This window comes from Struthio camelus, chromosome 7 (genome assembly GCF_040807025.1).
Source record: "Struthio camelus isolate bStrCam1 chromosome 7, bStrCam1.hap1, whole genome shotgun sequence".
NCBI lineage: Eukaryota > Metazoa > Chordata > Aves > Struthioniformes > Struthionidae > Struthio > Struthio camelus.
The window spans coordinates 62,307-88,266 of NC_090948.1; the positions used below are offsets into that span (position 1 = coordinate 62,307).

The following is a 25,960-nucleotide window of genomic DNA, read 5'->3' on the forward strand; positions in this document are numbered from 1 at the left end:
CCACCTAGACAGTGCCTAAGGGGTCTGGAGAGCCAAAAGACAGCTCTGGGGCACGCCAAAGGTCTGCCCAGGGGCTCTGAGGTGGAGAGAGCAGTGCTAAGAGCTGTGGGGGGGCCGAAGACAGCTCCGGGGCACAGGGAAACCTGCCAGAGTAGTCCCGAGGGCACCAGAGGGGACCCTCAAGGCGTGTGCCAGGACAAAAGGAGACTCTGGGGGAAAAGGAAGACCTCTGGAGGGGGTCTGGGCCACCTAGACCTTTCCTGAGGGCTCGGCACGAGCAAGGGACAGCTCTGGGCAGCAAGGAAGAGCCAAAGACTGGTGCGGAGCCCTCTAGAGCAGTGCGAAGGGGCCTAGGGAGCCAAGATCCAGCTCTGGGGCACAGGGACACCTGCCAGAGTAGTGCCGAGGGCCCCAGAGGGGGCCCTCAAGGCGTGTGCCTAGCCAAAAGACAACTCTGGGGAAGGAGGAGGAGCTGAGGACGGCGTCTGGGCCACCTAGACAGTGCCTAAGGGCTCCGGAGGGCCAAAACAATGCTGTGGTCTCCCCAGGGGCTCTGAGCCGGAGAGAGCAGTGCTAAGAGCTGTGGGGGGCACCTACACAGCTCTGGGGCACAGGGAAACCTGCCAGAGTAGTCCCGAGGGCACCAGAGGGGGCCCTCAAGGGTTTACATGACCCAAAACCCCACTCTAGGGAAGGAGGAGGAGCTGAGGAGGGGGTCTGGGCCACCTAGACAGTGCCTAAGGGGTCCGGAGGGCCAAAAGAGTGCTGTGGGGCACCCCAAAAGTCTGCCCAGGGGCTCTGAGGTGGAGACAGCAGTGCTAAGAGCTGTGGGGGGCACCTACACAGCTCTGGGGCACAGGGAAACCTGCCAAAGTAGTCCCGAGGGCAGCAGAGGGGGCCCTCAAGGCGTGTGCCTAGCTAAAAGACCACTCTGGGGAAGGAGGAGGAGCTCAGGAGGGGATCTGGGCCACCTAGACAGTGCCTAAGGCGTCCAGAGGGCCAAAAGACAGCTCTGGGGCACAACGAGTACTGCAATTGTAGTTCAGAAGTCACGAGAGGGCTTCTAAGGGCTCTGCATGGCCACAAAGAGACTCTGGGGAAGGAGGAGGAGCTGAGGAGGGGGTCTGGGCCACCTAGACCGTTCCTGAGGGCTCAGCACGAGCAAGAGCCAGCTCTGGCTAGCAAGGAAGAGCCAGAGAGTGCTGTGGAGTACTCTAGAGCAGTGCGAAGGGGCCTAGGGAGCCAAGATCCAGCTCTGGGCACAGGGAAACCTGCCAGAGTAGTGCCGAGGGCCCCAGAGGGGGCCCTCGAGGGTTTACATGGCCCAAAACCCCACTCTAGGGAAGGAGGAGGAGCTGAGGAAGGGGTCTGGGCCACCTAGACAGTGCCTAAGGGGTCTGGAGAGCCAAAAGACAGCTCTGGGGCACGCCAAAGGTCTGCCCAGGGGCTCTGAGGTGGAGAGAGCAGTGCTAAGAGCTGTGGGGGGGCCGAAGACAGCTCCGGGGTACAGGGAAACCTGCCAGAGTAGTCCCGAGGGCACCAGAGGGGACCCTCAAGGCGTGTGCCAGGACAAAAGGAGACTCTGGGGGAAAAGGAAGACCTCTGGAGGGGGTCTGGGCCACCTAGACCTTTCCTGAGGGCTCGGCACGAGCAAGGGACAGCTCTGGGCAGCAAGGAAGAGCCAAAGACTGGTGCGGAGCCCTCTAGAGCAGTGCGAAGGGGCCTAGGGAGCCAAGATCCAGCTCTGGGGCACAGGGACACCTGCCAGAGTAGTCCCGAGGGCCCCAGAGGGGGCCCTCAAGGCGTGTGCCTAGCCAAAAGACAACTCTGGGGAAGGAGGAGGAGCTGAGGACGGCGTCTGGGCCACCTAGACAGTGCCTAAGGGCTCCGGAGGGCCAAAACAATGCTGTGGTCTCCCCAGGGGCTCTGAGGTGGAGAGAGCAGTGCTAAGAGCTGTGGGGGGCACCTACACAGCTCTGGGGCACAGGGAAACCTGCCAGAGTAGTCCCGAGGGCACCAGAGGGGGCCCTCGAGGGTTTACATGACCCAAAACCCCACTCTAGGGAAGGAGGAGGAGCTGAGGAGGGGGTCTGGGCCACCTAGACAGTGCCTAAGGGGTCCGGAGGGCCAAAAGAGTGCTGTGGGGCACCCCAAAAGTCTGCCCAGGGGCTCTGAGGTGGAGACAGCAGTGCTAAGAGCTGTGGGGGGCCCGAAGACAGCTCTGGGGCACAGGGAAACCTGCCAAAGTAGTCCCGAGGGCAGCAGAGGGGGCCCTCAAGGCGTGTGCCTAGCTAAAAGACCACTCTGGGGAAGGAGGAGGAGCTCAGGAGGGGATCTGGGCCACCTAGACAGTGCCTAAGGGATCTGGGGGGCCAAAAAACAGCTCTGGGGCACAACGAGTACTGCAATTGTAGTTCAGAAATCACGAGAGGGCTTCTAAGGGCTCTGCATGGCCACAAAGAGACTCTGGGGAAGGAGGAGGAGCTGAGGAGGGGGTCTGGGCCACCTAGACCGTTCCTGAGGGCTCAGCACGAGCAAGAGCCAGCTCTGGCTAGCAAGGAAGAGCCAGAGAGTGCTGTGGAGTACTCTAGAGCAGTGCGAAGGGGCCTAGGGAGCCAAGATCCAGCTCTGGGCACAGGGAAACCTGCCAGAGTAGTGCCGAGGGCCCCAGAGGGGGCCCTCGAGGGTTTACATGGCCCAAAACCCCATTCTGGGGAAGGGGGAGGAGCTGAGGAGGGGTCTGGGCCACCTAGACAGTGCCTAAGGGGTCTGGAGAGCCAAAAGACAGCTCTGGGGCACGCCAAAGGTCTGCCCAGGGGCTCTGAGGTGGAGAGAGCAGTGCTAAGAGCTGTGGGGGGGCCGAAGACAGCTCCGGGGCACAGGGAAACCTGCCAGAGTAGTCCCGAGGGCACCAGAGGGGACCCTCAAGGCGTGTGCCAGGACAAAAGGAGACTCTGGGGGAAAAGGAAGACCTCTGGAGGGGGTCTGGGCCACCTAGACCTTTCCTGAGGGCTCGGCACGAGCAAGGGACAGCTCTGGGCAGCAAGGAAGAGCCAAAGACTGGTGCGGAGCCCTCTAGAGCAGTGCGAAGGGGCCTAGGGAGCCAAGATCCAGCTCTGGGGCACAGGGACACCTGCCAGAGTAGTCCCGAGGGCCCCAGAGGGGGCCCTCAAGGCGTGTGCCTAGCCAAAAGACAACTCTGGGGAAGGAGGAGGAGCTGAGGACGGCGTCTGGGCCACCTAGACAGTGCCTAAGGGCTCCGGAGGGCCAAAACAATGCTGTGGTCTCCCCAGGGGCTCTGAGCTGGAGAGAGCAGTGCTAAGAGCTGTGGGGGGCACCTACACAGCTCTGGGGCACAGGGAAACCTGCCAGAGTAGTCCCGAGGGCACCAGAGGGGGCCCTCAAGGGTTTACATGACCCAAAACCCCACTCTAGGGAAGGAGGAGGAGCTGAGGAGGGGGTCTGGGCCACCTAGACAGTGCCTAAGGGGTCTGGAGGGCCAAAAGAGTGCTGTGGGGCACCCCAAAAGTCTGCCCAGGGGCTCTGAGGTGGAGACAGCAGTGCTAAGAGCTGTGGGGGGCACCTACACAGCTCTGGGGCACAGGGAAACCTGCCAAAGTAGTCCCGAGGGCAGCAGAGGGGGCCCTCAAGGCGTGTGCCTAGCTAAAAGACCACTCTGGGGAAGGAGGAGGAGCTCAGGAGGGGATCTGGGCCACCTAGACAGTGCCTAAGGGATCTGGGGGGCCAAAAAACAGCTCTGGGGCACAACGAGTACTGCAATTGTAGTTCAGAAGTCACGAGAGGGCTTCTAAGGGCTCTGCATGGCCACAAAGAGACTCTGGGGAAGGAGGAGGAGCTGAGGAGGGGGTCTGGGCCACCTAGACCGTTCCTGAGGGCTCAGCACGAGCAAGAGCCAGCTCTGGCTAGCAAGGAAGAGCCAGAGAGTGCTGTGGAGTACTCTAGAGCAGTGCGAAGGGGCCTAGGGAGCCAAGATCCAGCTCTGGGCACAGGGAAACCTGCCAGAGTAGTGCCGAGGGCCCCAGAGGGGGCCCTCGAGGGTTTACATGGCCCAAAACCCCATTCTGGGGAAGGGGGAGGAGCTGAGGAGGGGTCTGGGCCACCTAGACAGTGCCTAAGGGGTCTGGAGAGCCAAAAGACAGCTCTGGGGCACGCCAAAGGTCTGCCCAGGGGCTCTGAGGTGGAGAGAGCAGTGCTAAGAGCTGTGGGGGGGCCGAAGACAGCTCCGGGGCACAGGGAAACCTGCCAGAGTAGTCCCGAGGGCACCAGAGGGGACCCTCAAGGCGTGTGCCAGGACAAAAGGAGACTCTGGGGGAAAAGGAAGACCTCTGGAGGGGGTCTGGGCCACCTAGACCTTTCCTGAGGGCTCGGCACGAGCAAGGGACAGCTCTGGGCAGCAAGGAAGAGCCAAAGACTGGTGCGGAGCCCTCTAGAGCAGTGCGAAGGGGCCTAGGGAGCCAAGATCCAGCTCTGGGGCACAGGGACACCTGCCAGAGTAGTCCCGAGGGCCCCAGAGGGGGCCCTCAAGGCGTGTGCCTAGCCAAAAGACAACTCTGGGGAAGGAGGAGGAGCTGAGGACGGCGTCTGGGCCACCTAGACAGTGCCTAAGGGCTCCGGAGGGCCAAAACAATGCTGTGGTCTCCCCAGGGGCTCTGAGCTGGAGAGAGCAGTGCTAAGAGCTGTGGGGGGCACCTACACAGCTCTGGGGCACAGGGAAACCTGCCAGAGTAGTCCCGAGGTCACCAGAGGGGGCCCTCAAGGGTTTACATGACCCAAAACCCCACTCTAGGGAAGGAGGAGGAGCTGAGGAGGGGGTCTGGGCCACCTAGACAGTGCCTAAGGGGTCCGGAGGGCCAAAAGAGTGCTGTGGGGCACCCCAAAAGTCTGCCCAGGGGCTCTGAGGTGGAGACAGCAGTGCTAAGAGCTGTGGGGGGCACCTACACAGCTCTGGGGCACAGGGAAACCTGCCAAAGTAGTCCCGAGGGCAGCAGAGGGGGCCCTCAAGGCGTGTGCCTAGCTAAAAGACCACTCTGGGGAAGGAGGAGGAGCTCAGGAGGGGATCTGGGCCACCTAGACAGTGCCTAAGGGATCTGGGGGGCCAAAAAACAGCTCTGGGGCACAACGAGAACTGCAATTGTAGTTCAGAAGTCACGAGAGGGCTTCTAAGGGCTCTGCATGGCCACAAAGAGACTCTGGGGAAGGAGGAGGAGCTGAGGAGGGGGTCTGGGCCACCTAGACCGTTCCTGAGGGCTCAGCACGAGCAAGAGCCAGCTCTGGCTAGCAAGGAAGAGCCAGAGAGTGCTGTGGAGTACTCTAGAGCAGTGCGAAGGGGCCTAGGGAGCCAAGATCCAGCTCTGGGCACAGGGAAACCTGCCAGAGTAGTGCCGAGGGCCCCAGAGGGGGCCCTCGAGGGTTTACATGGCCCAAAACCCCACTCTAGGGAAGGAGGAGGAGCTGAGGAAGGGGTCTGGGCCACCTAGACAGTGCCTAAGGGGTCTGGAGAGCCAAAAGACAGCTCTGGGGCACGCCAAAGGTCTGCCCAGGGGCTCTGAGGTGGAGAGAGCAGTGCTAAGAGCTGTGGGGGGGCCGAAGACAGCTCCGGGGCACAGGGAAACCTGCCAGAGTAGTCCCGAGGGCACCAGAGGGGACCCTCAAGGCGTGTGCCAGGACAAAAGGAGACTCTGGGGGAAAAGGAAGACCTCTGGAGGGGGTCTGGGCCACCTAGACCTTTCCTGAGGGCTCGGCACGAGCAAGGGACAGCTCTGGGCAGCAAGGAAGAGCCAAAGACTGGTGCGGAGCCCTCTAGAGCAGTGCGAAGGGGCCTAGGGAGCCAAGATCCAGCTCTGGGGCACAGGGACACCTGCCAGAGTAGTCCCGAGGGCCCCAGAGGGGGCCCTCAAGGCGTGTGCCTAGCCAAAAGACAACTCTGGGGAAGGAGGAGGAGCTGAGGACGGCGTCTGGGCCACCTAGACAGTGCCTAAGGGCTCCGGAGGGCCAAAACAATGCTGTGGTCTCCCCAGGGGCTCTGAGCTGGAGAGAGCAGTGCTAAGAGCTGTGGGGGGCACCTACACAGCTCTGGGGCACAGGGAAACCTGCCAGAGTAGTCCCGAGGGCACCAGAGGGGGCCCTCAAGGGTTTACATGACCCAAAACCCCACTCTAGGGAAGGAGGAGGAGCTGAGGAGGGGGTCTGGGCCACCTAGACAGTGCCTAAGGGCTCCGGAGGGCCAAAAGAGTGCTGTGGGGCACCCCAAAAGTCTGCCCAGGGGCTCTGAGGTGGAGACAGCAGTGCTAAGAGCTGTGGGGGGCACCTACACAGCTCTGGGGCACAGGGAAACCTGCCAAAGTAGTCCCGAGGGCAGCAGAGGGGGCCCTCAAGGCGTGTGCCTAGCTAAAAGACCACTCTGGGGAAGGAGGAGGAGCTCAGGAGGGGATCTGGGCCACCTAGACAGTGCCTAAGGGATCTGGGGGGCCAAAAAACAGCTCTGGGGCACAACGAGTACTGCAATTGTAGTTCAGAAGTCACGAGAGGGCTTCTAAGGGCTCTGCATGGCCACAAAGAGACTCTGGGGAAGGAGGAGGAGCTGAGGAGGGGGTCTGGGCCACCTAGACCGTTCCTGAGGGCTCAGCACGAGCAAGAGCCAGCTCTGGCTAGCAAGGAAGAGCCAGAGAGTGCTGTGGAGTACTCTAGAGCAGTGCGAAGGGGCCTAGGGAGCCAAGATCCAGCTCTGGGCACAGGGAAACCTGCCAGAGTAGTGCCGAGGGCCCCAGAGGGGGCCCTCGAGGGTTTACATGGCCCAAAACCCCATTCTGGGGAAGGGGGAGGAGCTGAGGAGGGGTCTGGGCCACCTAGACAGTGCCTAAGGGGTCTGGAGAGCCAAAAGACAGCTCTGGGGCACGCCAAAGGTCTGCCCAGGGGCTCTGAGGTGGAGAGAGCAGTGCTAAGAGCTGTGGGGGGGCCGAAGACAGCTCCGGGGCACAGGGAAACCTGCCAGAGTAGTCCCGAGGGCACCAGAGGGGACCCTCAAGGCGTGTGCCAGGACAAAAGGAGACTCTGGGGGAAAAGGAAGACCTCTGGAGGGGGTCTGGGCCACCTAGACCTTTCCTGAGGGCTCGGCACGAGCAAGGGACAGCTCTGGGCAGCAAGGAAGAGCCAAAGACTGGTGCGGAGCCCTCTAGAGCAGTGCGAAGGGGCCTAGGGAGCCAAGATCCAGCTCTGGGGCACAGGGACACCTGCCAGAGTAGTCCCGAGGGCCCCAGAGGGGGCCCTCAAGGCGTGTGCCTAGCCAAAAGACAACTCTGGGGAAGGAGGAGGAGCTGAGGACGGCGTCTGGGCCACCTAGACAGTGCCTAAGGGCTCCGGAGGGCCAAAACAATGCTGTGGTCTCCCCAGGGGCTCTGAGCTGGAGAGAGCAGTGCTAAGAGCTGTGGGGGGCACCTACACAGCTCTGGGGCACAGGGAAACCTGCCAGAGTAGTCCCGAGGTCACCAGAGGGGGCCCTCAAGGGTTTACATGACCCAAAACCCCACTCTAGGGAAGGAGGAGGAGCTGAGGAGGGGGTCTGGGCCACCTAGACAGTGCCTAAGGGGTCCGGAGGGCCAAAAGAGTGCTGTGGGGCACCCCAAAAGTCTGCCCAGGGGCTCTGAGGTGGAGACAGCAGTGCTAAGAGCTGTGGGGGGCATCTACACAGCTCTGGGGCACAGGGAAACCTGCCAAAGTAGTCCCGAGGGCAGCAGAGGGGGCCCTCAAGGCGTGTGCCTAGCTAAAAGACCACTCTGGGGAAGGAGGAGGAGCTCAGGAGGGGATCTGGGCCACCTAGACAGTGCCTAAGGGATCTGGGGGGCCAAAAAACAGCTCTGGGGCACAACGAGTACTGCAATTGTAGTTCAGAAGTCACGAGAGGGCTTCTAAGGGCTCTGCATGGCCACAAAGAGACTCTGGGGAAGGAGGAGGAGCTGAGGAGGGGGTCTGGGCCACCTAGACCGTTCCTGAGGGCTCAGCACGAGCAAGAGCCAGCTCTGGCTAGCAAGGAAGAGCCAGAGAGTGCTGTGGAGTACTCTAGAGCAGTGCGAAGGGGCCTAGGGAGCCAAGATCCAGCTCTGGGCACAGGGAAACCTGCCAGAGTAGTGCCGAGGGCCCCAGAGGGGGCCCTCGAGGGTTTACATGGCCCAAAACCCCACTCTAGGGAAGGAGGAGGAGCTGAGGAAGGGGTCTGGGCCACCTAGACAGTGCCTAAGGGGTCTGGAGAGCCAAAAGACAGCTCTGGGGCACGCCAAAGGTCTGCCCAGGGGCTCTGAGGTGGAGAGAGCAGTGCTAAGAGCTGTGGGGGGGCCGAAGACAGCTCTGGGGCACAGGGAAACCTGCCAGAGTAGTCCCGAGGGCACCAGAGGGGACCCTCAAGGCGTGTGCCAGGACAAAAGGAGACTCTGGGGGAAAAGGAAGACCTCTGGAGGGGGTCTGGGCCACCTAGACCTTTCCTGAGGGCTCGGCACGAGCAAGGGACAGCTCTGGGCAGCAAGGAAGAGCCAAAGACTGGTGCGGAGCCCTCTAGAGCAGTGCGAAGGGGCCTAGGGAGCCAAGATGCAGCTCTGGGGCACAGGGAAACCTGCCAGAGTAGTGCCGAGGGCCCCAGAGGGGGCCCTCAAGGGTTTACATGGCCCAAAACCCCATTCTAGGGAAGAAGGAGGAGCTTAGGAGGGGGTCTGGGCCACCTAGACAGTGCCTAAGGGGTCCGGAAAGCCAAAAGAGTGCTGTGGTCTGCCCAGGGGCTCTGAGGTGGATAGAGCAGTGCTAAGAGCTGTGGGGGCACCTACACAGCTCTGGGGCACAGGGAAACCTGCCAGAGTAGTGCCGAGGGCACCAGAGGGGGCCCTCAAGGCGTGTGCCTAGCCAAAAGACAACTCTGGGGAAGAAGGTGGAGCTGAGGAGGGGCTCTGGGCCACCGAGACAGTGCCTAAGGGGTCTCAGGGTCCAAAAGAGTGCTGTGGGGCACCCCAAAGGTCTCCCCAGGGGCTCTGAGAGCAGTGCTAAGAGCTGTGGGGGGCCCGAAGACAGCTCTGGGGCACCCCAAAGGTCTGCCCAGGGGCTCTGAGGTGGATAGAGCAGTGCTAAGAGCTCTGGGGGCACCTACACAGCTCTGGGGCACAGGGAAACCTGCCAGAGTAGTGCCGAGGGCACCAGAGGGGGCCCTCAAGGGTTTACATGGCCCAAAACCCCACTCTAGGGAAGAAGGAGGAGCTGAGGAGGGGCTCTGGGCCACCTAGACAGTGCCTAAGGGGTCCGGAGAGCCAAAACACTACTCTGGGGCACCCCAAAAGTCTGCCCAGGGGCTCTGAGGTGGATAGAGCAGTGCTAAGAGCTGTGGGGGGCCCGAAGACAGCTCTGGGGCACCCCAAAGGTCTCCCCAGGGGCTCTGAGGTGGATAGAGCAGTGCTATGAGCTCTGCGGGGCACCTACACAGCTCTGGGGCACAGGGAAACCTGCCAGAGTAGTCCCAAGGGCACCAGAGGGGGCCCTCAAGGTGTGTGCCTAGCCAAAAGACATCTCTGGGGACGAAGGAGGAGCTGAGGAGGGGGTCTGGGCCACCTAGACAGTGCCTAAGGCGTCCGGAGGGCCAAAAGACAGCTCTGGGGCACAATGAGTACTGCAATTGTAGTTCAGAAGACACGAGAAGGCTTCTAAAGGCTCTCCACGGCCTCAAAGAGACTCTGGGGAAGGAGGAGGAGCTGAGGAGGGGGTCTGGCCCATCTAGACCCTTCCTGAGGGCTCGGCACGAGCAAGAGCCAGCTCTGGGCAGCAAGGAAGAGCCAAAGAGTGGTGTGGAGTGCTGTAGAGCGGTGCCAAGGGGCCTAGGGAGCCAAGATGCAGCTCTGGGGCACACGGAAACCTGCCAGAGTAGTGCCGAGGGCACCAGAGGGGGCCCTCAAGGGTTTACATGGCCCAAAACCCACTCTAGGGAAGAAGGAGGAGCTTAGGAGGGGGTCTGGGCCACCTAGACAGTGCCTGAGGGGTCCGGAGGGCCAAAAGAGTGCTGTGGGACACCCCAAAGGTCTGCCCAGGGGCTCTGAGGTGGATAGAGCAGTGCTAAGAGCTCTGGGGGGTCTGAAGACAGCTCTGGAGCACAGGGAGACCTGCCGGAGTAGTCCCGAGGGCACCAGAGGGGGCCCTCAAGGCGTGTGCCTAGCCAAAAGACAACTCTGGGGAAGGGGGAGGACTTCCAGAGGGGGCCTCTGGGGGAACAAGTACAGTCCCAAGGGGTCTAGAGGGCCTGAAGAGGACTCTGGGGCACAGGGAGACCTGCCAGAGTAGTCACAAGGGCACCAGAGGGAGCCCTCAAGGCGTGTGCCTAGCCAAAAGACAACTCTGGGGAAGGAGGAGGAGCTGAGGAGGGGGCCTCTAGGCGAACAAGAACTGTCCCAAGGGGTCTAGAGGGCCTGAAGAGGACTCTGGGGCACAGCGTTGGGCTCAAGTGGTGTCCTGAGCATACTAAAGGGCTGCTAGGAGGTCCGGAGGGCCAAAGGGGTCAAACCAAGGCCTCCCCAGGGCTTCTGAAGGGACTAGAGGGAGGCTAAAGGGGCTGGAGGTGCAAAAGACACCTTTGGGCCCAAAAGGAGGCAGCAAGAGTAGGCCAGAGCACACTGGAGGGTGCCTTCAAGGGGTTTGTGGGGGCCAGCAGACGTCTGTGGTGGAAAGAAGGTGGCCTAAAGAGGGCTCCAGAGCAGAAGAGGGGGCTGCTGAGGGGACTGGAGGGCCAACCCAGGGCTCCAGAGGGCTTGTGAGTTGACTCCAGGGGGCCTAAGGGGTCTCGAGGGCCAACATACAGCCTCGGGGAAGAAGGCAGGCCAAAAGAGTAGCCCAGAACACACTAGAGGGATGCTGAGGAGACCCGATGGCCAACAAATTAAAACCTGGGGAACAAGGGTGACCTCAGGAGGGCTTCAGAGGCAACTAGACAGTTCCTGAGGGGTGCGGAGGGCTGGCAGACAGCTCTGGGCAGCAAGGAAGACACAAAGAGTGGTCCAGAGTGCCCTGGAGTGGTGCTAAGGGGCCTGAGGAGCCAAGATACAGCTTTAGGGCTGACAGAATGTTGGAAGAGTAGGCTAGAGCGCACTAGAGGACCGCTTGGGCCTCCATGTCCCTGAAAAATGACTCTAGGGAACAAGGAAGACCTGAGGAGGGGTTCTGAGCAGATAAACGGGCTCCTGTAGGTGCTGGAGGGCCAGAAGACAGCTCTGGAGCACAACAAGCATCCGAGGACTGGTTCTGAGTAACAAATGCCTCTGGAAGGTTTCTGAAGGGACTAGAGGGCCAACAGAGGTCTGTGGGTCAAAATTCAAGGCCAAAGTGGAGAGTAGGGCAGCCTAGAGGGGTGCTAAGGGCTCCAGAGGGTTAACACAGAACTCTGGGGTACAACAAAATCCTACAGGGCAGTTCCAAGGGGACTACAGGGGTCCTAAGGGGTCCAAAGGGCCTGACTGTTCTGGGGCAGAAAGAAGTTTGGAAGAGTCATTCAGAGTGCACTAGAGGGATTCTCAGGGGTCTAACATTGCCAAAAAAAGACTCAGGGGTCAGGAGGGCCAAAAGACAGCTCTGTGGCATAATAAAGGCCTCTAGAGGGGTTCAGGGGTGACTGGAAAGGTTGTAGTGGGTCTAGAGGGCCAATAGAGCTCTCTGGGGCACAGGAAAGGCCAAAAGATGGGTACCGGGTTCACTAGAAGGGTCATAAGGGGGTTATATGATCAAAGGAAGCCTCTGGGAACAAAGGTCCTAAAGGATCCTGAGGGGGAAAAGAGAGGTCCTAAGGGATCTGGAGGGCTAAAAGAGGGCTCCGGGACACAATTTTGGCCAAAAGAGACACCTAGAGTAGACTAGGGAGGTTGTAAGTGGGCTAGAAAGAAAAAAAAAAAAAAAAAAAAAAAAGCAAGGGGGCACAATGAAGGCAAAAGGAGGGGTTCTGATGGGACTGGAGTGGTCCCCTGAGAGCTAGAAGACTAACAGAGGGCTCCTGCACAACGCAGGCCAAAAGAGGGGTACTGAAGGAATTAGGTCCTAAGAGAGCTACTGGACCCCAAGAGGGCTCTGGGGCACTACAAAGGCCTCAGGAGGGGTTCTGAGGGTACTAGAGGGCTCCTAAGGACTCTACACACCCAAGAGAGCCTCTGGTGCACAATGGAGGGCTTCTGAGAGGATTGGAGCAGGCCTAGGGGGACTAGACATCAAAGAGAGGCCTCTAGGGCACAGTGAAGGCTTTGGGAGCAGTTTTGAGGTAACTAGATTAGAAAATGGAAGAGTCTTGAGAAGATTAGAGGGCATTCATTGGGTTCTAGGATGGCATGTCAGAAGGATGTCTCCAGCTCAAATCAAGGGCTCAGGAAGGGGTTGTTAGGGAGCCCAAGGGCCAAAGGAGGCCTTCTGTGGGGATTAGATGCCGGGGTCCTGAGGGGAAGAGACAGCACACAGTGGGCACTGGGGCACCCCAAAATGGAAAAGGACTGGTTCTGATGGGACTAGGTTGCAAATGGCCCTGGAGCGCGACAGGAGAACACAGGGTTCTGGGGTGCTTTGAAGAACAAACATGGGGGTTCTGAAGGGAGTAGAAGATAATTGAGAAGGCATAAGGCAGGCTGCAAGGAAATGGAGGGCTATAGTATGCACTAAGAGGCAAAGAAGGAGAACAGAAAGGGATCCGAGAGAAACAGAACTCCCAAGGAGGAGCTCAGGTGGGATTTCGGGGCATTTAGGCAATGCTGGAACACAATGAAGGCCAGCAGTTTTGAGGCTACATGCCACATGGATTGATTTTGATCAGACTAGAGAACACAGAGAGCTCTGAGGTAAAAGAAAGGAAGATGGAGGAGTCTTGAGGGGACTGGAAGGAAAGGGGACCTGATGGGATAGAGGGCACACAGAACGGTCATAGGGATAGGGCATAGAGAGGACTCTGTGGTGCAATGAATAGAAAAGGAGGGCTTCAGGGCACACTGAAAGGGTGCCATGAGCGCCCAGGGTTCTGGAGTGCCCTCAAGGCAAACAAAGGTTCCTGAGGGGAGCGTGTGGCAATCAGAGGGCTGCTGATGGGACTAAGAGACAGTGAGGTGGGCCCTAAGGGGCTCAGAAGGCAAACAGGGGCATCCTGAGAGGACTACAGGGAAAAACAAAGGCTCTGGGATGCACTAATGGCAAATGGAGGGGTTTTGAGGGACCCAGAAGAAAGAGAGAGGGGACTTAATAGGACAAAAGAACAAACATAGGAGTCTTGATGCTACCAGAAGACCCACAGACACTAAATGGCAGAGTAATCATGCAGGAACTAGAAAGCAGCAAAGACTTCCGAGGGGACAGGAGAACAAATGGAGTGTCTTGGAGCACACCTGAAGGCAAATGGATAGGTCCTGAAGGAACTAGGGAGCAAACGGGTGAGTCCTGGGGTGATGAGGCAGAAAACTGAAGGTCCTGGGACATTAACTCACCTGCCATAATCCTTCCACTTGGACCCTGCCTCTTACCTCTGAGAAGCAGGCCTTTGCTTTCATTCCGCAGGCAGCTGTCAGCTGTTGTGTAGTCTTGGCAGACAACTTGAGGATCACTGCCCAAGCAGTCTTGACCTACAACACCATGTGCTCAGAACAGTTCTCAGGAAGTCATGTAGAGTCATAACCTGAAGGGCAAAAAGCAAATCTCTTCAGGACAGTTCTTATTTCATCATAGGAGCATTTTTCCCCCTCTCTTCTCCGCTGTACTGCCTCTAACAACACATCTTCCTCATCACCCTTTTCCCCTGCTACTTCTACTCCTGTCAGTTGCCCCTGCATCTTAGTCCTCTAAAGCACCTGTTTCTCATCCACATGTACTTTTATGTCCTGTTGCTCATTCCCCCTCCTATTTGTCCTATACCAGGCAGCTGAGACCCCCTGGCCTAGCTCTTAGCCGCACACCCCTTTTGATCCGGCCAACAGCTCTAACAGAGCAGAGGGCAGCACAGAGGGTGGATGCGAACATAGCACACCTAGGCACTGAGCAACACAGAAGCAGCAGCAAGGCATCCAAGAGATCCCATGTTTGTAAAGAAAATATGTAGAGGCAACTGGGGATCCTCTGCAGCTGTGCCCAGGGCTCCTGGAGGCTCTTTCCACCCAGTTAAAGGTAGCTGAACACAGTGACCTTGGGAGGCAGTGACACAGTCCCTGGGGCTGCTGTGGGGTGCCTGCGGCTGTTCCAGGGTCTCTCTGGCTCTTTTAGGGTCCTTGGACAGCCACAGTGCTGGTTGCGTTTCCTTGTGCTGCAAAACAGGACAGCTTTGCACCATTCCCTCCCAGCGCCACCACTCCTCATAGTTGTTGCTGCCTACCTGGCCCCAAGCCTGAACAAAGCTATGACTATCAGGAGCCCCCACGGCCCCTCACACTCTCCCTGCCCTCCCCAGGGACAATAGGGACATCCCCAGGCCCTGGGGAAGAACCCTGTCTGGGCACACCAGAGATGGAAAATACTTCCTGCCCTGTACCAGGGAAAGACAGGGAAATTCCACTGCCTCGGTGACCCATGGACGCTCTCCTGGGAGCAGCAAATGTCCAGTGAGGAACAGAGACACTGGGCCAATGCTGCAGGGCTGAGAAGGCACAGACACCTGGAACTACAGCTCCTGGTATGCCACAGAACACAACGTGGCCAGCGGGTGGGAAACCCTCTGACAGCTGCACCTCCTGCCACCTCGAGAGACACAAGATGGTCTCCCAAAAGCCCCGCAGGGGAAGGTAACACCTGCCAGCATGCCCTGCAGATTAAAATGGCCGCCGGGAAAGCTACTGCTGGAAGACTACTCCTCCCGGCATGCAGAGCGAAGCAACATGGCCGCCCGGAAGCTCAGTGCCGGAAGTTTACTACTCCCAGCATCCAGAGCGAAACAACATGGCCGCCCGGAAGCCCCTTGCCGGAAGTTTACTGCTCCCGGCAGGCAGAGCGAAACAACATGGCCTCCCGGAAGCTCAGTGCCGGAAGTTTACTACTCCCGGCAGGCCGAGCGAAACAACATGGCCTCCCGGAAGCCCCGTGCCGGAAGACTACTGCTCCCGGCACACCGCGCAAAGCAACATGGCCTCCCGGAAGCCCCGTGCCGGAAGACTACTACTCCCGGCAGGCAGAGCGAAACAAAATGGCCTCCCGGAAGCCCCGTGCCGGAAGACTACTCCTCCCAGTATGCAGAGCGAAAAAACATGGCCGCCCGGAAGCCCCGTGACGGAAGACTACTGCTCCCGGCATGGCCCGCAAAACAACATGGCCGCCCGGAAGCCCCATGCCGGAAGACTACTGCTCCCGGCATGGCCCGCAAAACAACATGGCCGCCCGGAAGCCCCGTGCCGGAAGACTACTGCTCCCGGCATGCCGCGGTCCTCAGCGCTCTGTGAAGCTTGACCCTCGGGCCATTCCGTTCCGTTCCGTCCCACCCACCCCCCCCGGCCCCCTGAGACCCGGACGCCGCCGAGCCCGGAGCGCGGCCCCGCGATCCCCAGCCCCGGCCCGAGATTCCCCCGACGCCGCCGGACCGGCCCCGGGTCAGCTCCGACACTGCCCCTGCCCCTACTGCGACTCTCCCAGGCCTTCCTCTGGGATCTCTCCTTCCCCCGCCCCCCCCCGACACGGTCCCGGTCTGACCCAGGACCCCCCGCGCCACTCCCACCGCGCAATAAACCACCCCGCCAGCCCCGACGCCCCCCGTCCTCCCTCCCCCCGCACCACTGCAGCCCCGACGCCCCTTTTCCTTCCTCCTCCAGCCCCGGTGCAACCCCTTTCTCGTTCCACCCTCGCCCTGGCGCCCCCCTTTTTTCTCCGCTCCTCGCCCCATCACAGCCCTGGCCCCCCTCCTACCTCCCCCCCAGCCCCAGCGCACCCCCTTCCTGACCACTCCCCACGGCCCCGGTGCTCCGCTCTTCCCCACCGCCCCGGTGCACCGCCATCCCCGGCGCAGTTTCCGCTGGCCCGAGATGCTCCCGTCTGCCGGGACGCGCGCACCCCCCGGCCCCGCTCACCTCCTCCGCGGTGCGGCCGCAGCGCCGGTCCCGGCGGGCGGTGCTCAGAGGCAGCTCCGTTGTCCCAGACCGGCCCCTGCACGAGCTTCCTCCCGACTGCGGCCCCAGCCCCGGCGCATGCCTGCCGTGGCCATCAGTGCCCCCAGCCCCACCTGGGGCTTGTTCCAGCCCCAGGGCCCACAGCTGCAGCCCTCAGGAACCAGGCGAAGGGAATTACCCTCAGCCCCATCAGGGACAGCTGGGGCTGCCAGGGCAGCAGAGGCACCCCAGCGCCTGAGAGGTGCTTGCTAGAAGCTGAAGGGAGAGCCCTGGGGGGTACAGAGAGGAAGAGGGAGTATTCAGGGGACAAGAGAACAAATCAAGAGGTCTGGGTGCAATAAAAGTTAAAAAAAAGTTACCAGGTGATGATAGAGCAAACAGAGTGACTCTGGGGGCACCAAAAGGCAAAGGCAGGACCCTGGGGCACACCAAAAATCACCCAGAAAACTCTGGGACAGGGGAGAAAGATAAACAGAGAACTTTGCGGTGTGCTGCAAAACAAACATCGGGCCCCAGGGCACGCGGAAAAGCACACAGAGGGCTTGCCAGCAACCCAAAACGTGAATTGAGCTGTCCTGAGGACCACCAAAGGGCAAATGCAGGGCTCTTGGGCAAACCAAAATTCAAGTGAAGGGCCTTTGTGCACACTAAAGGGGCCACAAGGCATGTCACAGGGCTCAATGCAGCTGACGGCAAGGTGCCTGCAGGCTCCCCCTTTCCCCAGGAAAACTCTGTCTCCCAGCACCAGGCACACAGGCCCCCGCCACCGACACATGAGAGACGTTGCAGAGTGCTGAAAGCAAATCTGGGAGCAGTCTGGGGCCCTCACACTGCCCTGCGGAGCCCTGGCTGCCCCCAGGATAATGGGAAACTCCACCAAGAGCCCCAAGGGTCGAGGCAATGCAAGGGAAGTTACCCCGAGCCCTGTGAACAGCACTGGGGTCCCTGGGAACCGCAGGGACCCCCAAGAACAAAGGATGTGGGGACCAGCTCCCAATCCCAGACACAATGTGTAACCTCCTCCCCTGGGCATCATCTTCAGGCAAAGCGACGGCAGGAACCACAGACACGAGTGCAAAGAGTAAAGCAACTGTTTATTGTTTTACTGCGCAGAAGCAACACCTGGGAGGGAGTTTGCCATGGAGCTCAGTGCCAGCATGCTTCCCCTTACCCTGTGACACCCGAAGAGTCATCTCCGCACCAGCGTTCGTCGGTCCTTTGGGGAAGGGTCAGCTCCTGCTGCTGCCCTTGACGCGGCAGGCGTCTGAGTAGCTGACAGCCTATCCCCTCTACTTTTTCCTTCAGGGATAGGATTCAGCTCTGACAGGTGAGAAGATCTTTGATCTCTGATCCTGCCTGTCTGCACTACTGCCCTACCCCAGACTAGAGCCCTGCAAGACACTTTCACAGCTCTCACCTCACCTGTCACATCACCACTCTCAGTGCGATGGGCCTGCGCCTTATCAAATCCAGACCTCAGGTCAGTGCACAAAGCTGAACGCTGGGAACAGGGGAAGGTTAGGAACCCCAGAGAAGGGTTTGCACCCTGCTGCTTAGGCTTCGGGGCTTACAGTTTATTATCTAAGGATTCAGCCCTTGTCATTTATCAGTAAGGCGTAAGCCCTGAACCCTAAGTGACAAACTGCAAATCTTGGAACCCAAGTGGTTGCTTTAAAATTTACGGATGAGGTTGGATTTTAAATCCTGCGCCCTGATCGCTAAGTCAGCAAACTGTAAACCCTGACTGATAAAGACAGCCCCACAAAATAAAGTAATAAACCATAGCCCCTGAGTGACAGACCCTCAACAACAAACTAAACAATAAACCTCAAGTGAAAAACTCCAAACCCTCAGCTTTAAGCAAGAAACACCAAAGTACACATGAGCTTGCAAGTTTTGCCCACAGCTTAAGAAGTTTCCCCTTCATTTAGAAGTACAGCAGAACAGGAAGATATGCATCAGAATCACGTTACAGTTGCTGTTTATAAGCTTGGTCTTAGCCACCATTCAAATGTGAGCACATGCAAGAATCGCTCCACAGGACTGCAGTAAGCTGCACTTCCACTGAACCTACCTGAAACATTGCAAGCGCTTATTCAACTCCATTACAGACAATTAATATTTTTGGTCCCCTCAGCTCCATGGGCAAACATCCACAGCCAGTGACTCCAGCAACCACCTAGGGGACAACCACCTTCCACCTCCCAGCCCTGCACACACACAGTGCAGCCCCAAGACTTAGCTGCGTCCACGCTGCAAGTCAGAGCTCGACCTTCATGGCCAACCACAGATCTCCGCAGAGCTCCCAGCTGTGACACCGCTCCTTCGACTGCCAGACTATGCTTCAGCACCTGCAAAGAAGCCAGAACAGTTACTGAGAGGCCAGGCAACTGCGCAGCCCTCCTAGAACTACTCCCTTGTCCAAGGCCCGTAACTGTTCCCACAATTATGACTGACCCTCTACACTGCTCCAGGCACTCTCTCAGGCTCCGTTTTATCGCAAGGATGTCACGGCAGCCCTCACATACAGTCAGGCTCGCTCAGGCACTCGGCCACCTCCAGCCTTCGGTAGATGGTCCTCCTCAGGGAAACTGTGCCGCTGACGGACACTCTCAGAAAGCACTGTCCAGCCAAGGCAGGATAAAAACTAAGGCCTCCAAAAACTCCAAACTCTGGAGACTGAGCTGATGGGAAACTGACTCTGGCCTGGACAATGACAGAAGAAGGATTTTGCTTCACTCGTTCAGGCTGCCTAGCATGTGGCCCAAGTTAGACAGACCGTGCTGGAAATCCCTGTGACGTGACAGCGTGTTGGAAAGCAGAGCTGAGCACAGGCTCCTGGAAGAGGAGCAGAGTAAGGCTGATGTAGGGAAGACAACAGTTTGCATAAAGTCAGAAAACAGGGCTCAATGCCAGCGACACAATCACGACTCCAACTGCACCGCGCAGCAGCCCTGTCTGCGCACAGGCAGACAAGACACAGTAACTGCAGACTGCGCTGACGTGTAAGACGGACAACAGCAGCTCCAGACTGCCCTAGCACACCCTGCCCTACCTGCACCTGTCCTAACACCCGAATACTCAGAGCCTCTGCTAATCTCTACCACATGCTAATGTCTACCACATCCCCCCACAGCATCTTTGGCCCATTAGTGCTCCCCCACTGCACATCCGCAGCCCCATGCCTCTGCACAGAGTCACTGCAGGGGTATCTGACATGACCTGAACCAGGCAGATTGATGGGACCCTCTGGTTGCTACTGATCGTCTCTGCCGAGCACCAATTGCCTCTTGACACCTTCCACACCAGACAAAACACAAAGGAATGATGAACCTTCAGCTGGACAGAGGGACAAGGAGCAGAACAGAAGAAAAGAGGGATAGAGAGCTTGGCTGACAGATGGAAAAAGAAAGAGAAGGATAGAGACCTAGCCCCAGGGTCAGGGCCCTGGACAAAGGAAGAGAAAAAGAGGACAGAGGGCCAGACAGGTGGAGGGCTGGACAGAGGACCAGGGAGCAGAAGAGAGAAAAAGAGGGATGTAGAAGTGGACAGAAGAATAAAGAGAGGAAAGGAGGGAAGGGGAAGAAGACAGAGGGACGGGAAGCAAAAGAGAAGGGTGGAGAACCAGACAGAGGAACGGGGACTGGAAGAGAGGGAAAGGGAGCCAGTCAGAGCAATGGGAAGAGAGTGAGAAGGACGAAGAGCCAACCAGAAAGGTGGAGAGAAAAAAAAGAGGGAGGGGAAGTCAGACAGAGAGATGAGATAGAACAGGGGAAAAGAGGGATAGGGAGACAAATAGATGGATGGGGAGCTGAACAGAGGGACAGAAATAGAAAGAGAAGGCTGGAGAGGGGGACAGAAGGCTGGAAAGGTACAAAGAGACAGACAAGAGCAGCAGAGGGATGGGGAGCTGGACAGAGGAACAGCGGGCAGGTAGTGGGACAGAGAGGGGAAAAGGATGATGGAGAGCTGGATAGAGCGATAGGGAGCCAGTCGGAGGGAGGAAGATATTGACAGAGGGATGCAAAGAGTACCAGAGGGATGGGGAACTGGGCAGGGCACTGAGTAGCTAAACAAAGGGACGGGGTATCGGACAGAGCTACGGGGAAAGAAAGAAAAAGATGGAGCGCTGGACAGAGGGACAGCGAATGGAACCAGATGGATCCAGACAGCCCGGAACAGCCCTCAACACGCTCCAGTTCCACTCACCTGCTGAGCTGCAGAGCTCTCTGTGTACCGCTGGGCCCAAAGTCCACTTGGGCACTGCTGTGTGGAGGACCCGCAGCCACACCGAAAGGCACGTGGAGGCCACTTGTGGGCCTGCTTGCCTGTATCCCTATACCTCCAGAGTGTCTGTGTCTGCAAGAGCGAGGGTGCACCCACGGGCCCACTATTCCCCTCTCTCCTTGGCTGGTCCATGAATTGTGGCTTATTACTCACAAGTCCAGTGAGGATGCAGCCAACCTTCCTACAGCCGAAGTTCTTCAGCAGGACCACGCAGAGAATCTTTCCACTGGCATTTGGATTCTCCTGGCCGCTCTTGACACGCTGTAACTTACAAAGGTCTGAGCGCGGTAGCCTGTAGTTCTTCATGGCAGCATGTAGTCGATCCCCGATGTTCTGAATACCTAAGATTAACACAATTTATAAACACAAAAATACTGCCGCTATAGGGTGTACAGTCAAGCTACAATTTCTGCAACCAAAGAAAACCCCTCCGTGTCTGCCAGAATGAGCCATATGCATCAGCGCCTATAGCTCAAGGCTAGCAACCCCTCCCAGGTGACGTTCTTCTGGCAGGCTGCGTGTCTGAACAACTCTGTCTCGCCTAAGAGTCTCCGTTGGGACATTATAGCTTTGTCAGCCAGCGCTTGTTGATGGAGGCACGGTAAAATCCATCACCCTCCGAAAGTATAAAGCAAAGTGAAAAAAATCAAAGCTCTGCAGAAAATCATAAGAAACCAAACTTGTTTATAAGCACCAAAGTAGGTCTAATACACACACAAGCAAGGTAAATGATAAGATGCAAGCCACAAATACCGCTTCCCCCAACCACCCTTTTGGAATCTATGATGACATTTGGGTTGCTGTGAAAGGGAAGTTAGACTAAGTAGCCGCTGGAGCTTAATCTTTCAGAAGCCTTTTGTGTCCACATTTTTGGCACAACCGCGCTCTACCCCTCATTCAATTCAGATGCACAGAAGATGATCCGTTTCTTGGTACACTTGCACTGTAACTCCCCCCTTGTTAAGATCAGTACCCACTGTGCCACCTGGACGGACGATATTCTGCTGCCTATTCATTTCCCTGACGTTAGCTTAGTTAGTTTAGAGGGAATTGAGCAGATTGGGCTGCATCTGGGCTGATAAAAGGTAAAAGTCTCAAAGACAGTTACAGCCCAGATTGCTTCTAAACAGTCTTTCTCACAGCCAGAGAGTTTCTGTTCGGGCCTCAAAGGGGATGTAAGGATGATGCCACTGGCACCCACTTTCCCTCTACTGCTCTTTTGCAGCAGCGCTGCTCCCACGAAATCAGTAGATGTGGGAATCCTTACTGAAAAAGGCTTGCCTTGTCCTGGGAATTTGAGGGCAGGAGATTTTACAGCCGCTTCTTTCAGTTGAGTGAAAGCAGCATCATGTTCCTTGTTCCAGCTCCATTCCTGACTCCTTTCCCGTAATTCCCACCGTGGTCTGCTAATACCACGCAAGTTATATTAACACTGCCGGAGGAAATTAAATCCTCCTAAAATTGCCCTAAAGTTGGAACTGACAAGAAAGAGTCTTAATTTCATAAGGCTTTAACCTTTTTTCTAGCTACTATATTCCTGTTTCCCCAAATACCATTGCCATATCAGGAACCTGGGGTTGCACCAATTGAGCCTTCCTGAAATTCACCTCTTAATTTTACAATTCAGATACTTCTCTCTCACTCTCACTTCCTCTTCGGGAACTCTGGTCACTTGACTATCATTCCCCTAAGATAATAAGTTGCTGTCTTGTAGCTCTTAAAATATGATGCTTCATAGATACATAAAGTCACATGCAAAGAAACATGTATGCAGCATACTTTTTGTAACACGTGCAGACCTTCTGTTATATGTTGGTGATCTGTTATCCTGATCACTATTCCTAGGGATCCTTCCTCAACAGGAGGAATGGGGTTTCCCTTTTGGGGAGATGGAGACAGCTTTCAGTTGGTTCCATTTGATTTTATTACTTCAGCTTGCTTACATTTTCCTGGTCTGTTCAATTTCAGCCATGGCAATTACTCTAACAAGTATTATATCTTTTCCTTTTTGTATACGGATATAAGATAACAACCAAAGCAAAACTGAGGCAGATACAGTTAACAATATCCAAAAGGTAAGAACGGGTTACTTTAGTCCTCAGTGCCACCCCCAGGAGACAGAAATAACAGGGATTTGTTATAATAGTTACCTTAGTTACCCATAGTGGAACACCTCCTTCTGTAGCAGTTTCTGATGATATTAAGGGTCCATTAAGCTTCATTTTTGCTTCCCTGTTTCATCCAGTCCATTAGGTATTAATCACAAAAAACTGCTTGTCCATCTTTTCTCTTTGTCAGCATTTGCTATCATTGCTTCCATCTCTGTAACAAACAGATAAACTTGCATTTTACCTTCAATGAAACACTTACATTTGTGCATGTTCTTTTTCTCTTTACCATGTTCTTTTTTTATTTTCTTTTCCTTAAAGGAAAGGTGCTATAACAGCACTTGGCATCATACATTACAGGGTAAACAGTTTGGTAACAAAACATACAGCAACTAGGGCTAGGTTATTAGACAGGCAGGCACATCACCTAGTACACACCTATGCCATCTTCCATGAAACCTTATTCTGGTTCACTGTTATTGTACCATTCAATATCCTTTCTCAAACCCTTGTATACACGTGCTTAACCAACAATTCTCTCAGTCTTTAACTACATGGAAGAATGACAGCACTTAATTTGCCTGCCTCTGTTTCAAACCTGTTACCTTTTTGATACATCTCCTAGATTATCCCTCCTGTACTTGGATGCTTACCTCAGAGGCGATGACCAAAATGAACAACTGCATCATGACGTCTAGCTGCTTCTCTTCAAGGTGTCCCCCTTCAGTGGGCCACCCTACCAAACAAACCCGAAAGACTGATGAGGCCATGAGGGTACCATATTTTTGGACCACTTCTCAAAGGTTTTCAGGGTGACTGACTTAACCACTTCTCTTCACGTTACTCAAAGCTACATTCATCTATTACTTAGGACTAACGTGTTTCTATTTTAAGAGAAGATTGTTGCTTCAACTTTATAGTTCATAATCTGCTATGCATCATCTCTAGCCCCTTCCGCTTTTACAGAACTTTTGGTAATTACAGGTGGTAATTAATAGCACCCATTGCCTATGGGCTGGAGTAAGACATTGCTCCTTCTCTGAGAATGTGCCTAAAAGCCAGGCTGTTTTCTGTAGCATCACTGGGGCTTCCCATAGCCCCTCACTGTTCTCCTAGCTTTTTCCTGAGCCTTTTAGTGTTTTAGGTTATCCCTTAGCCTGCAGTTCTATGTTAATATTCTCCTTAAGCATTGTGCACAGCACTATTATCTCAGACCAGCCACACTTAGAGAGTCCTCTTGCACATACAGAGGGCTCGGTGGTGAGGAAAAGAGAGAAAAATCCATTTGTCATCTGTGCATCCACCCATCAACATTCTTCAGCAAGAAGTGCTGTAAATTCCCTCTTCTCTAAAGTGGGAAGGAGTCAAGGGGGAGACACAGATCACACCCGATATGTATTAGAACACCTTTTACAAATTAATCTGTTAATTCATAAATTAATTTAAATTATTAAAACCAAGGTACTATTTAGGAGCAGCTGTAGAGGAGGGAGGACTCAGCAAGGCTCAGTGGGGGTTTCCATCAGTTGGTGCCCGGGTTGGCTGGGGCCCACAGTCTGGGCCCGCAGCTGGGGGAGGCCTCAGGGTGCGGGTGCCTGGGAGTACTTTTCCTCTGTTCACCTTCTCATTTCCCTAGCTACAACTCTCAAGTAAACGATCTCGGCGCTGCACTAACTGCACCTGGCTCAAAGTGACCTTAAATCGGTTTGGTCCGGTAGCTTTAAGCTTCCTGGCGACTTGCCAGCACCCTCGGGCAGGCCTGCCGCGACGGGAGCCGTCCGCCCAGCGCCCGCCCCGGCCGCGCCGGGGAGGAACCGGGGCCCTGAGGGCGACACACAGCAAACGGACGGTCAAACCCGCGCTCCCGGCAGACCCTGGGCCGCGCTGCCGGCACCAGGCCCGAGTCCCCTCCCCAAACCTCGCCCCGCACCTCCGCCTCCACGCAGCGACGGCCCCAGCGGGCAGGAGACCGCCTGACACCCGCGGCCGCCCGAAGCGACGCGCTCGCCTCACCGAAGTCCCCGCATCCTCGACTCCGGGCGGCCTCCGCCCTCACCTGCCGCCGCCCCAGCGAAAACTCCGTCCCCGCGCGCCGCCATGCTGCTCCTCGCCGCCGCGCATGCGCCGATCGCGAACGGGGCGCGGCAGCGCCGGGGGCCCGGCTCTCGAGCACTGCGCATGCGCCGGCTCCACCCCGAGCGGGAGGGGAGGGGAGGGGGGAGGAGGGGAGCGGGAGGGAGGCGAGGGAAGGGGAGGGGGGGAGGAGGGGAGCAGCGGAGGGAGGCCAGGCGGGGAAGAGCGCCCCCGCGTGCTCCCGGCGCGGGGCTGCAGCCGGCCGCTCCCGCACGCGCACTGCAGCCCGCCGCCCCCGCCGCGGCCCCGCGGGGCTCGCGCTCAGCGGTGAGCGATCCGGGGCTGCTCGGTCCGTGCCCGAGAGCCCGGCGGGGATCAGCGAGCGGGCTCCGGTGCTGCACCGGTGTGAGGGCACCGCGGAGCAGCGCCGAGGCGGCACTGCCCGTCCCCGCGACAACAGGAAGGAAGCACCAGTACGGAAAAGCACTCTGCGCTGCGGGTCTGTGAGCACGGGGAAGGGGCGAGGAGCACGGCCCCTTCGCTTACCCGTTACCCAAACAAGGCAGAGTAGGGGCGAACACGGTGACCGGCACTGCGCGGGTGCGGGCCGGCTGGCTGCAGTATTCGCCGTATGCCGGCGAGGGCAGTGGCGGCTGCAGAAGTGGCGTGTCGACACCGGAGGGCAGCAGTGAGCAGGGGAAACCGAACGCCCATGCGAGCGCCTTACCGCTGCAGTACCGATTTCTGGCCAGCCGAGGGCACCAACGAGCCACGCCGAAACCACTGCGCCTTCGCCCCGCTTCGCCTGCAGTACCGAATGTTCGCCAGCCGAGGGCACCAACGAGCCACGCCGAAACCACTGCGCCTGCGCCCCGCTTCGCCTGCAGTACCGATTCTTCGCCAGCCGAGGGCACCAACGAGCCACGCCGAAACCACTGCGCATGCGCCCCGCTTCGCCTGCAGTACCGAATTTTCGCCAGCCGAGGGCACCAACGAGCCACGCCGAAACCCAGTGCGCATGCGCCCCGCTTCGCCTGCAGTACCGATTTCTGGCCAGCCGAGGGCACCAACGAGCCACGCCGAAACCACTGCGCATGCGCCCCGCTTCGCCTGCAGTACCGATTCTTCGCCAGCCGAGGGCACCAACGAGCCACGCCGAAACCACTGCGCCTGCGCCCCGCTTCGCCTGCAGTACCGAATTTTCGCCAGCCGAGGGCACCAACGAGCCTCGCCGAAACCACTGCGCCTGCGCCCCGCTTCGCCTGCAGTACCGAATTTTCGCCAGCCGAGGGCACCAACGAGCCACGCCGAAACCACTGCGCATGCGCCCCGCTTCGCCTGCAGTACCGATTTCTGGCCAGCCGAGGGCACCAACGAGCCACGCCGAAACCCAGTGCGCATGCGCCCCGA

The 25,960-nt window shown here is 57.6% G+C and overlaps 1 protein-coding gene and 1 long non-coding RNA gene across 19 annotated transcripts in view; one reads left to right on the plus strand and one right to left on the minus strand.

Moving 5' to 3' along the window:
• Nucleotides 1-25,960, minus strand: part of LOC138067907 (uncharacterized) — a 113,971-nt gene that overhangs the window by 49,589 nt on the left and 38,422 nt on the right. For 3 of the 18 annotated variants that reach the window (XM_068951258.1, XM_068951250.1, XM_068951259.1), the window contains 4 exons: nucleotides 22,520-22,691; nucleotides 22,169-22,247; nucleotides 20,292-20,710; nucleotides 18,047-18,433 (listed from right to left, as the gene is read on the minus strand). In XM_068951258.1, the coding sequence (XP_068807359.1) occupies nucleotides 18,188-18,433; nucleotides 20,292-20,710; nucleotides 22,169-22,247; nucleotides 22,520-22,591 (816 nt within the window). In that variant the 5' untranslated portion in view covers nucleotides 22,592-22,691 and the 3' untranslated portion in view covers nucleotides 18,047-18,187. Of the gene's footprint in view, nucleotides 1-13,523; nucleotides 13,676-14,023; nucleotides 14,297-16,043; nucleotides 20,711-22,168; nucleotides 22,248-22,519; nucleotides 24,356-24,407; nucleotides 24,424-24,490; nucleotides 25,340-25,960 lie in introns of those variants that run through there. The other 15 variants (XM_068951253.1, XM_068951254.1, XM_068951257.1 and 12 more) reach the window with 15 other exon arrangements.
• LOC138067908 (uncharacterized) lies at nucleotides 15,474-17,883 on the plus strand. The gene is made up of 2 exons (XR_011142346.1): nucleotides 15,474-15,569; nucleotides 17,196-17,883. It is a non-coding gene; the product is annotated as an uncharacterized lncRNA (long non-coding RNA).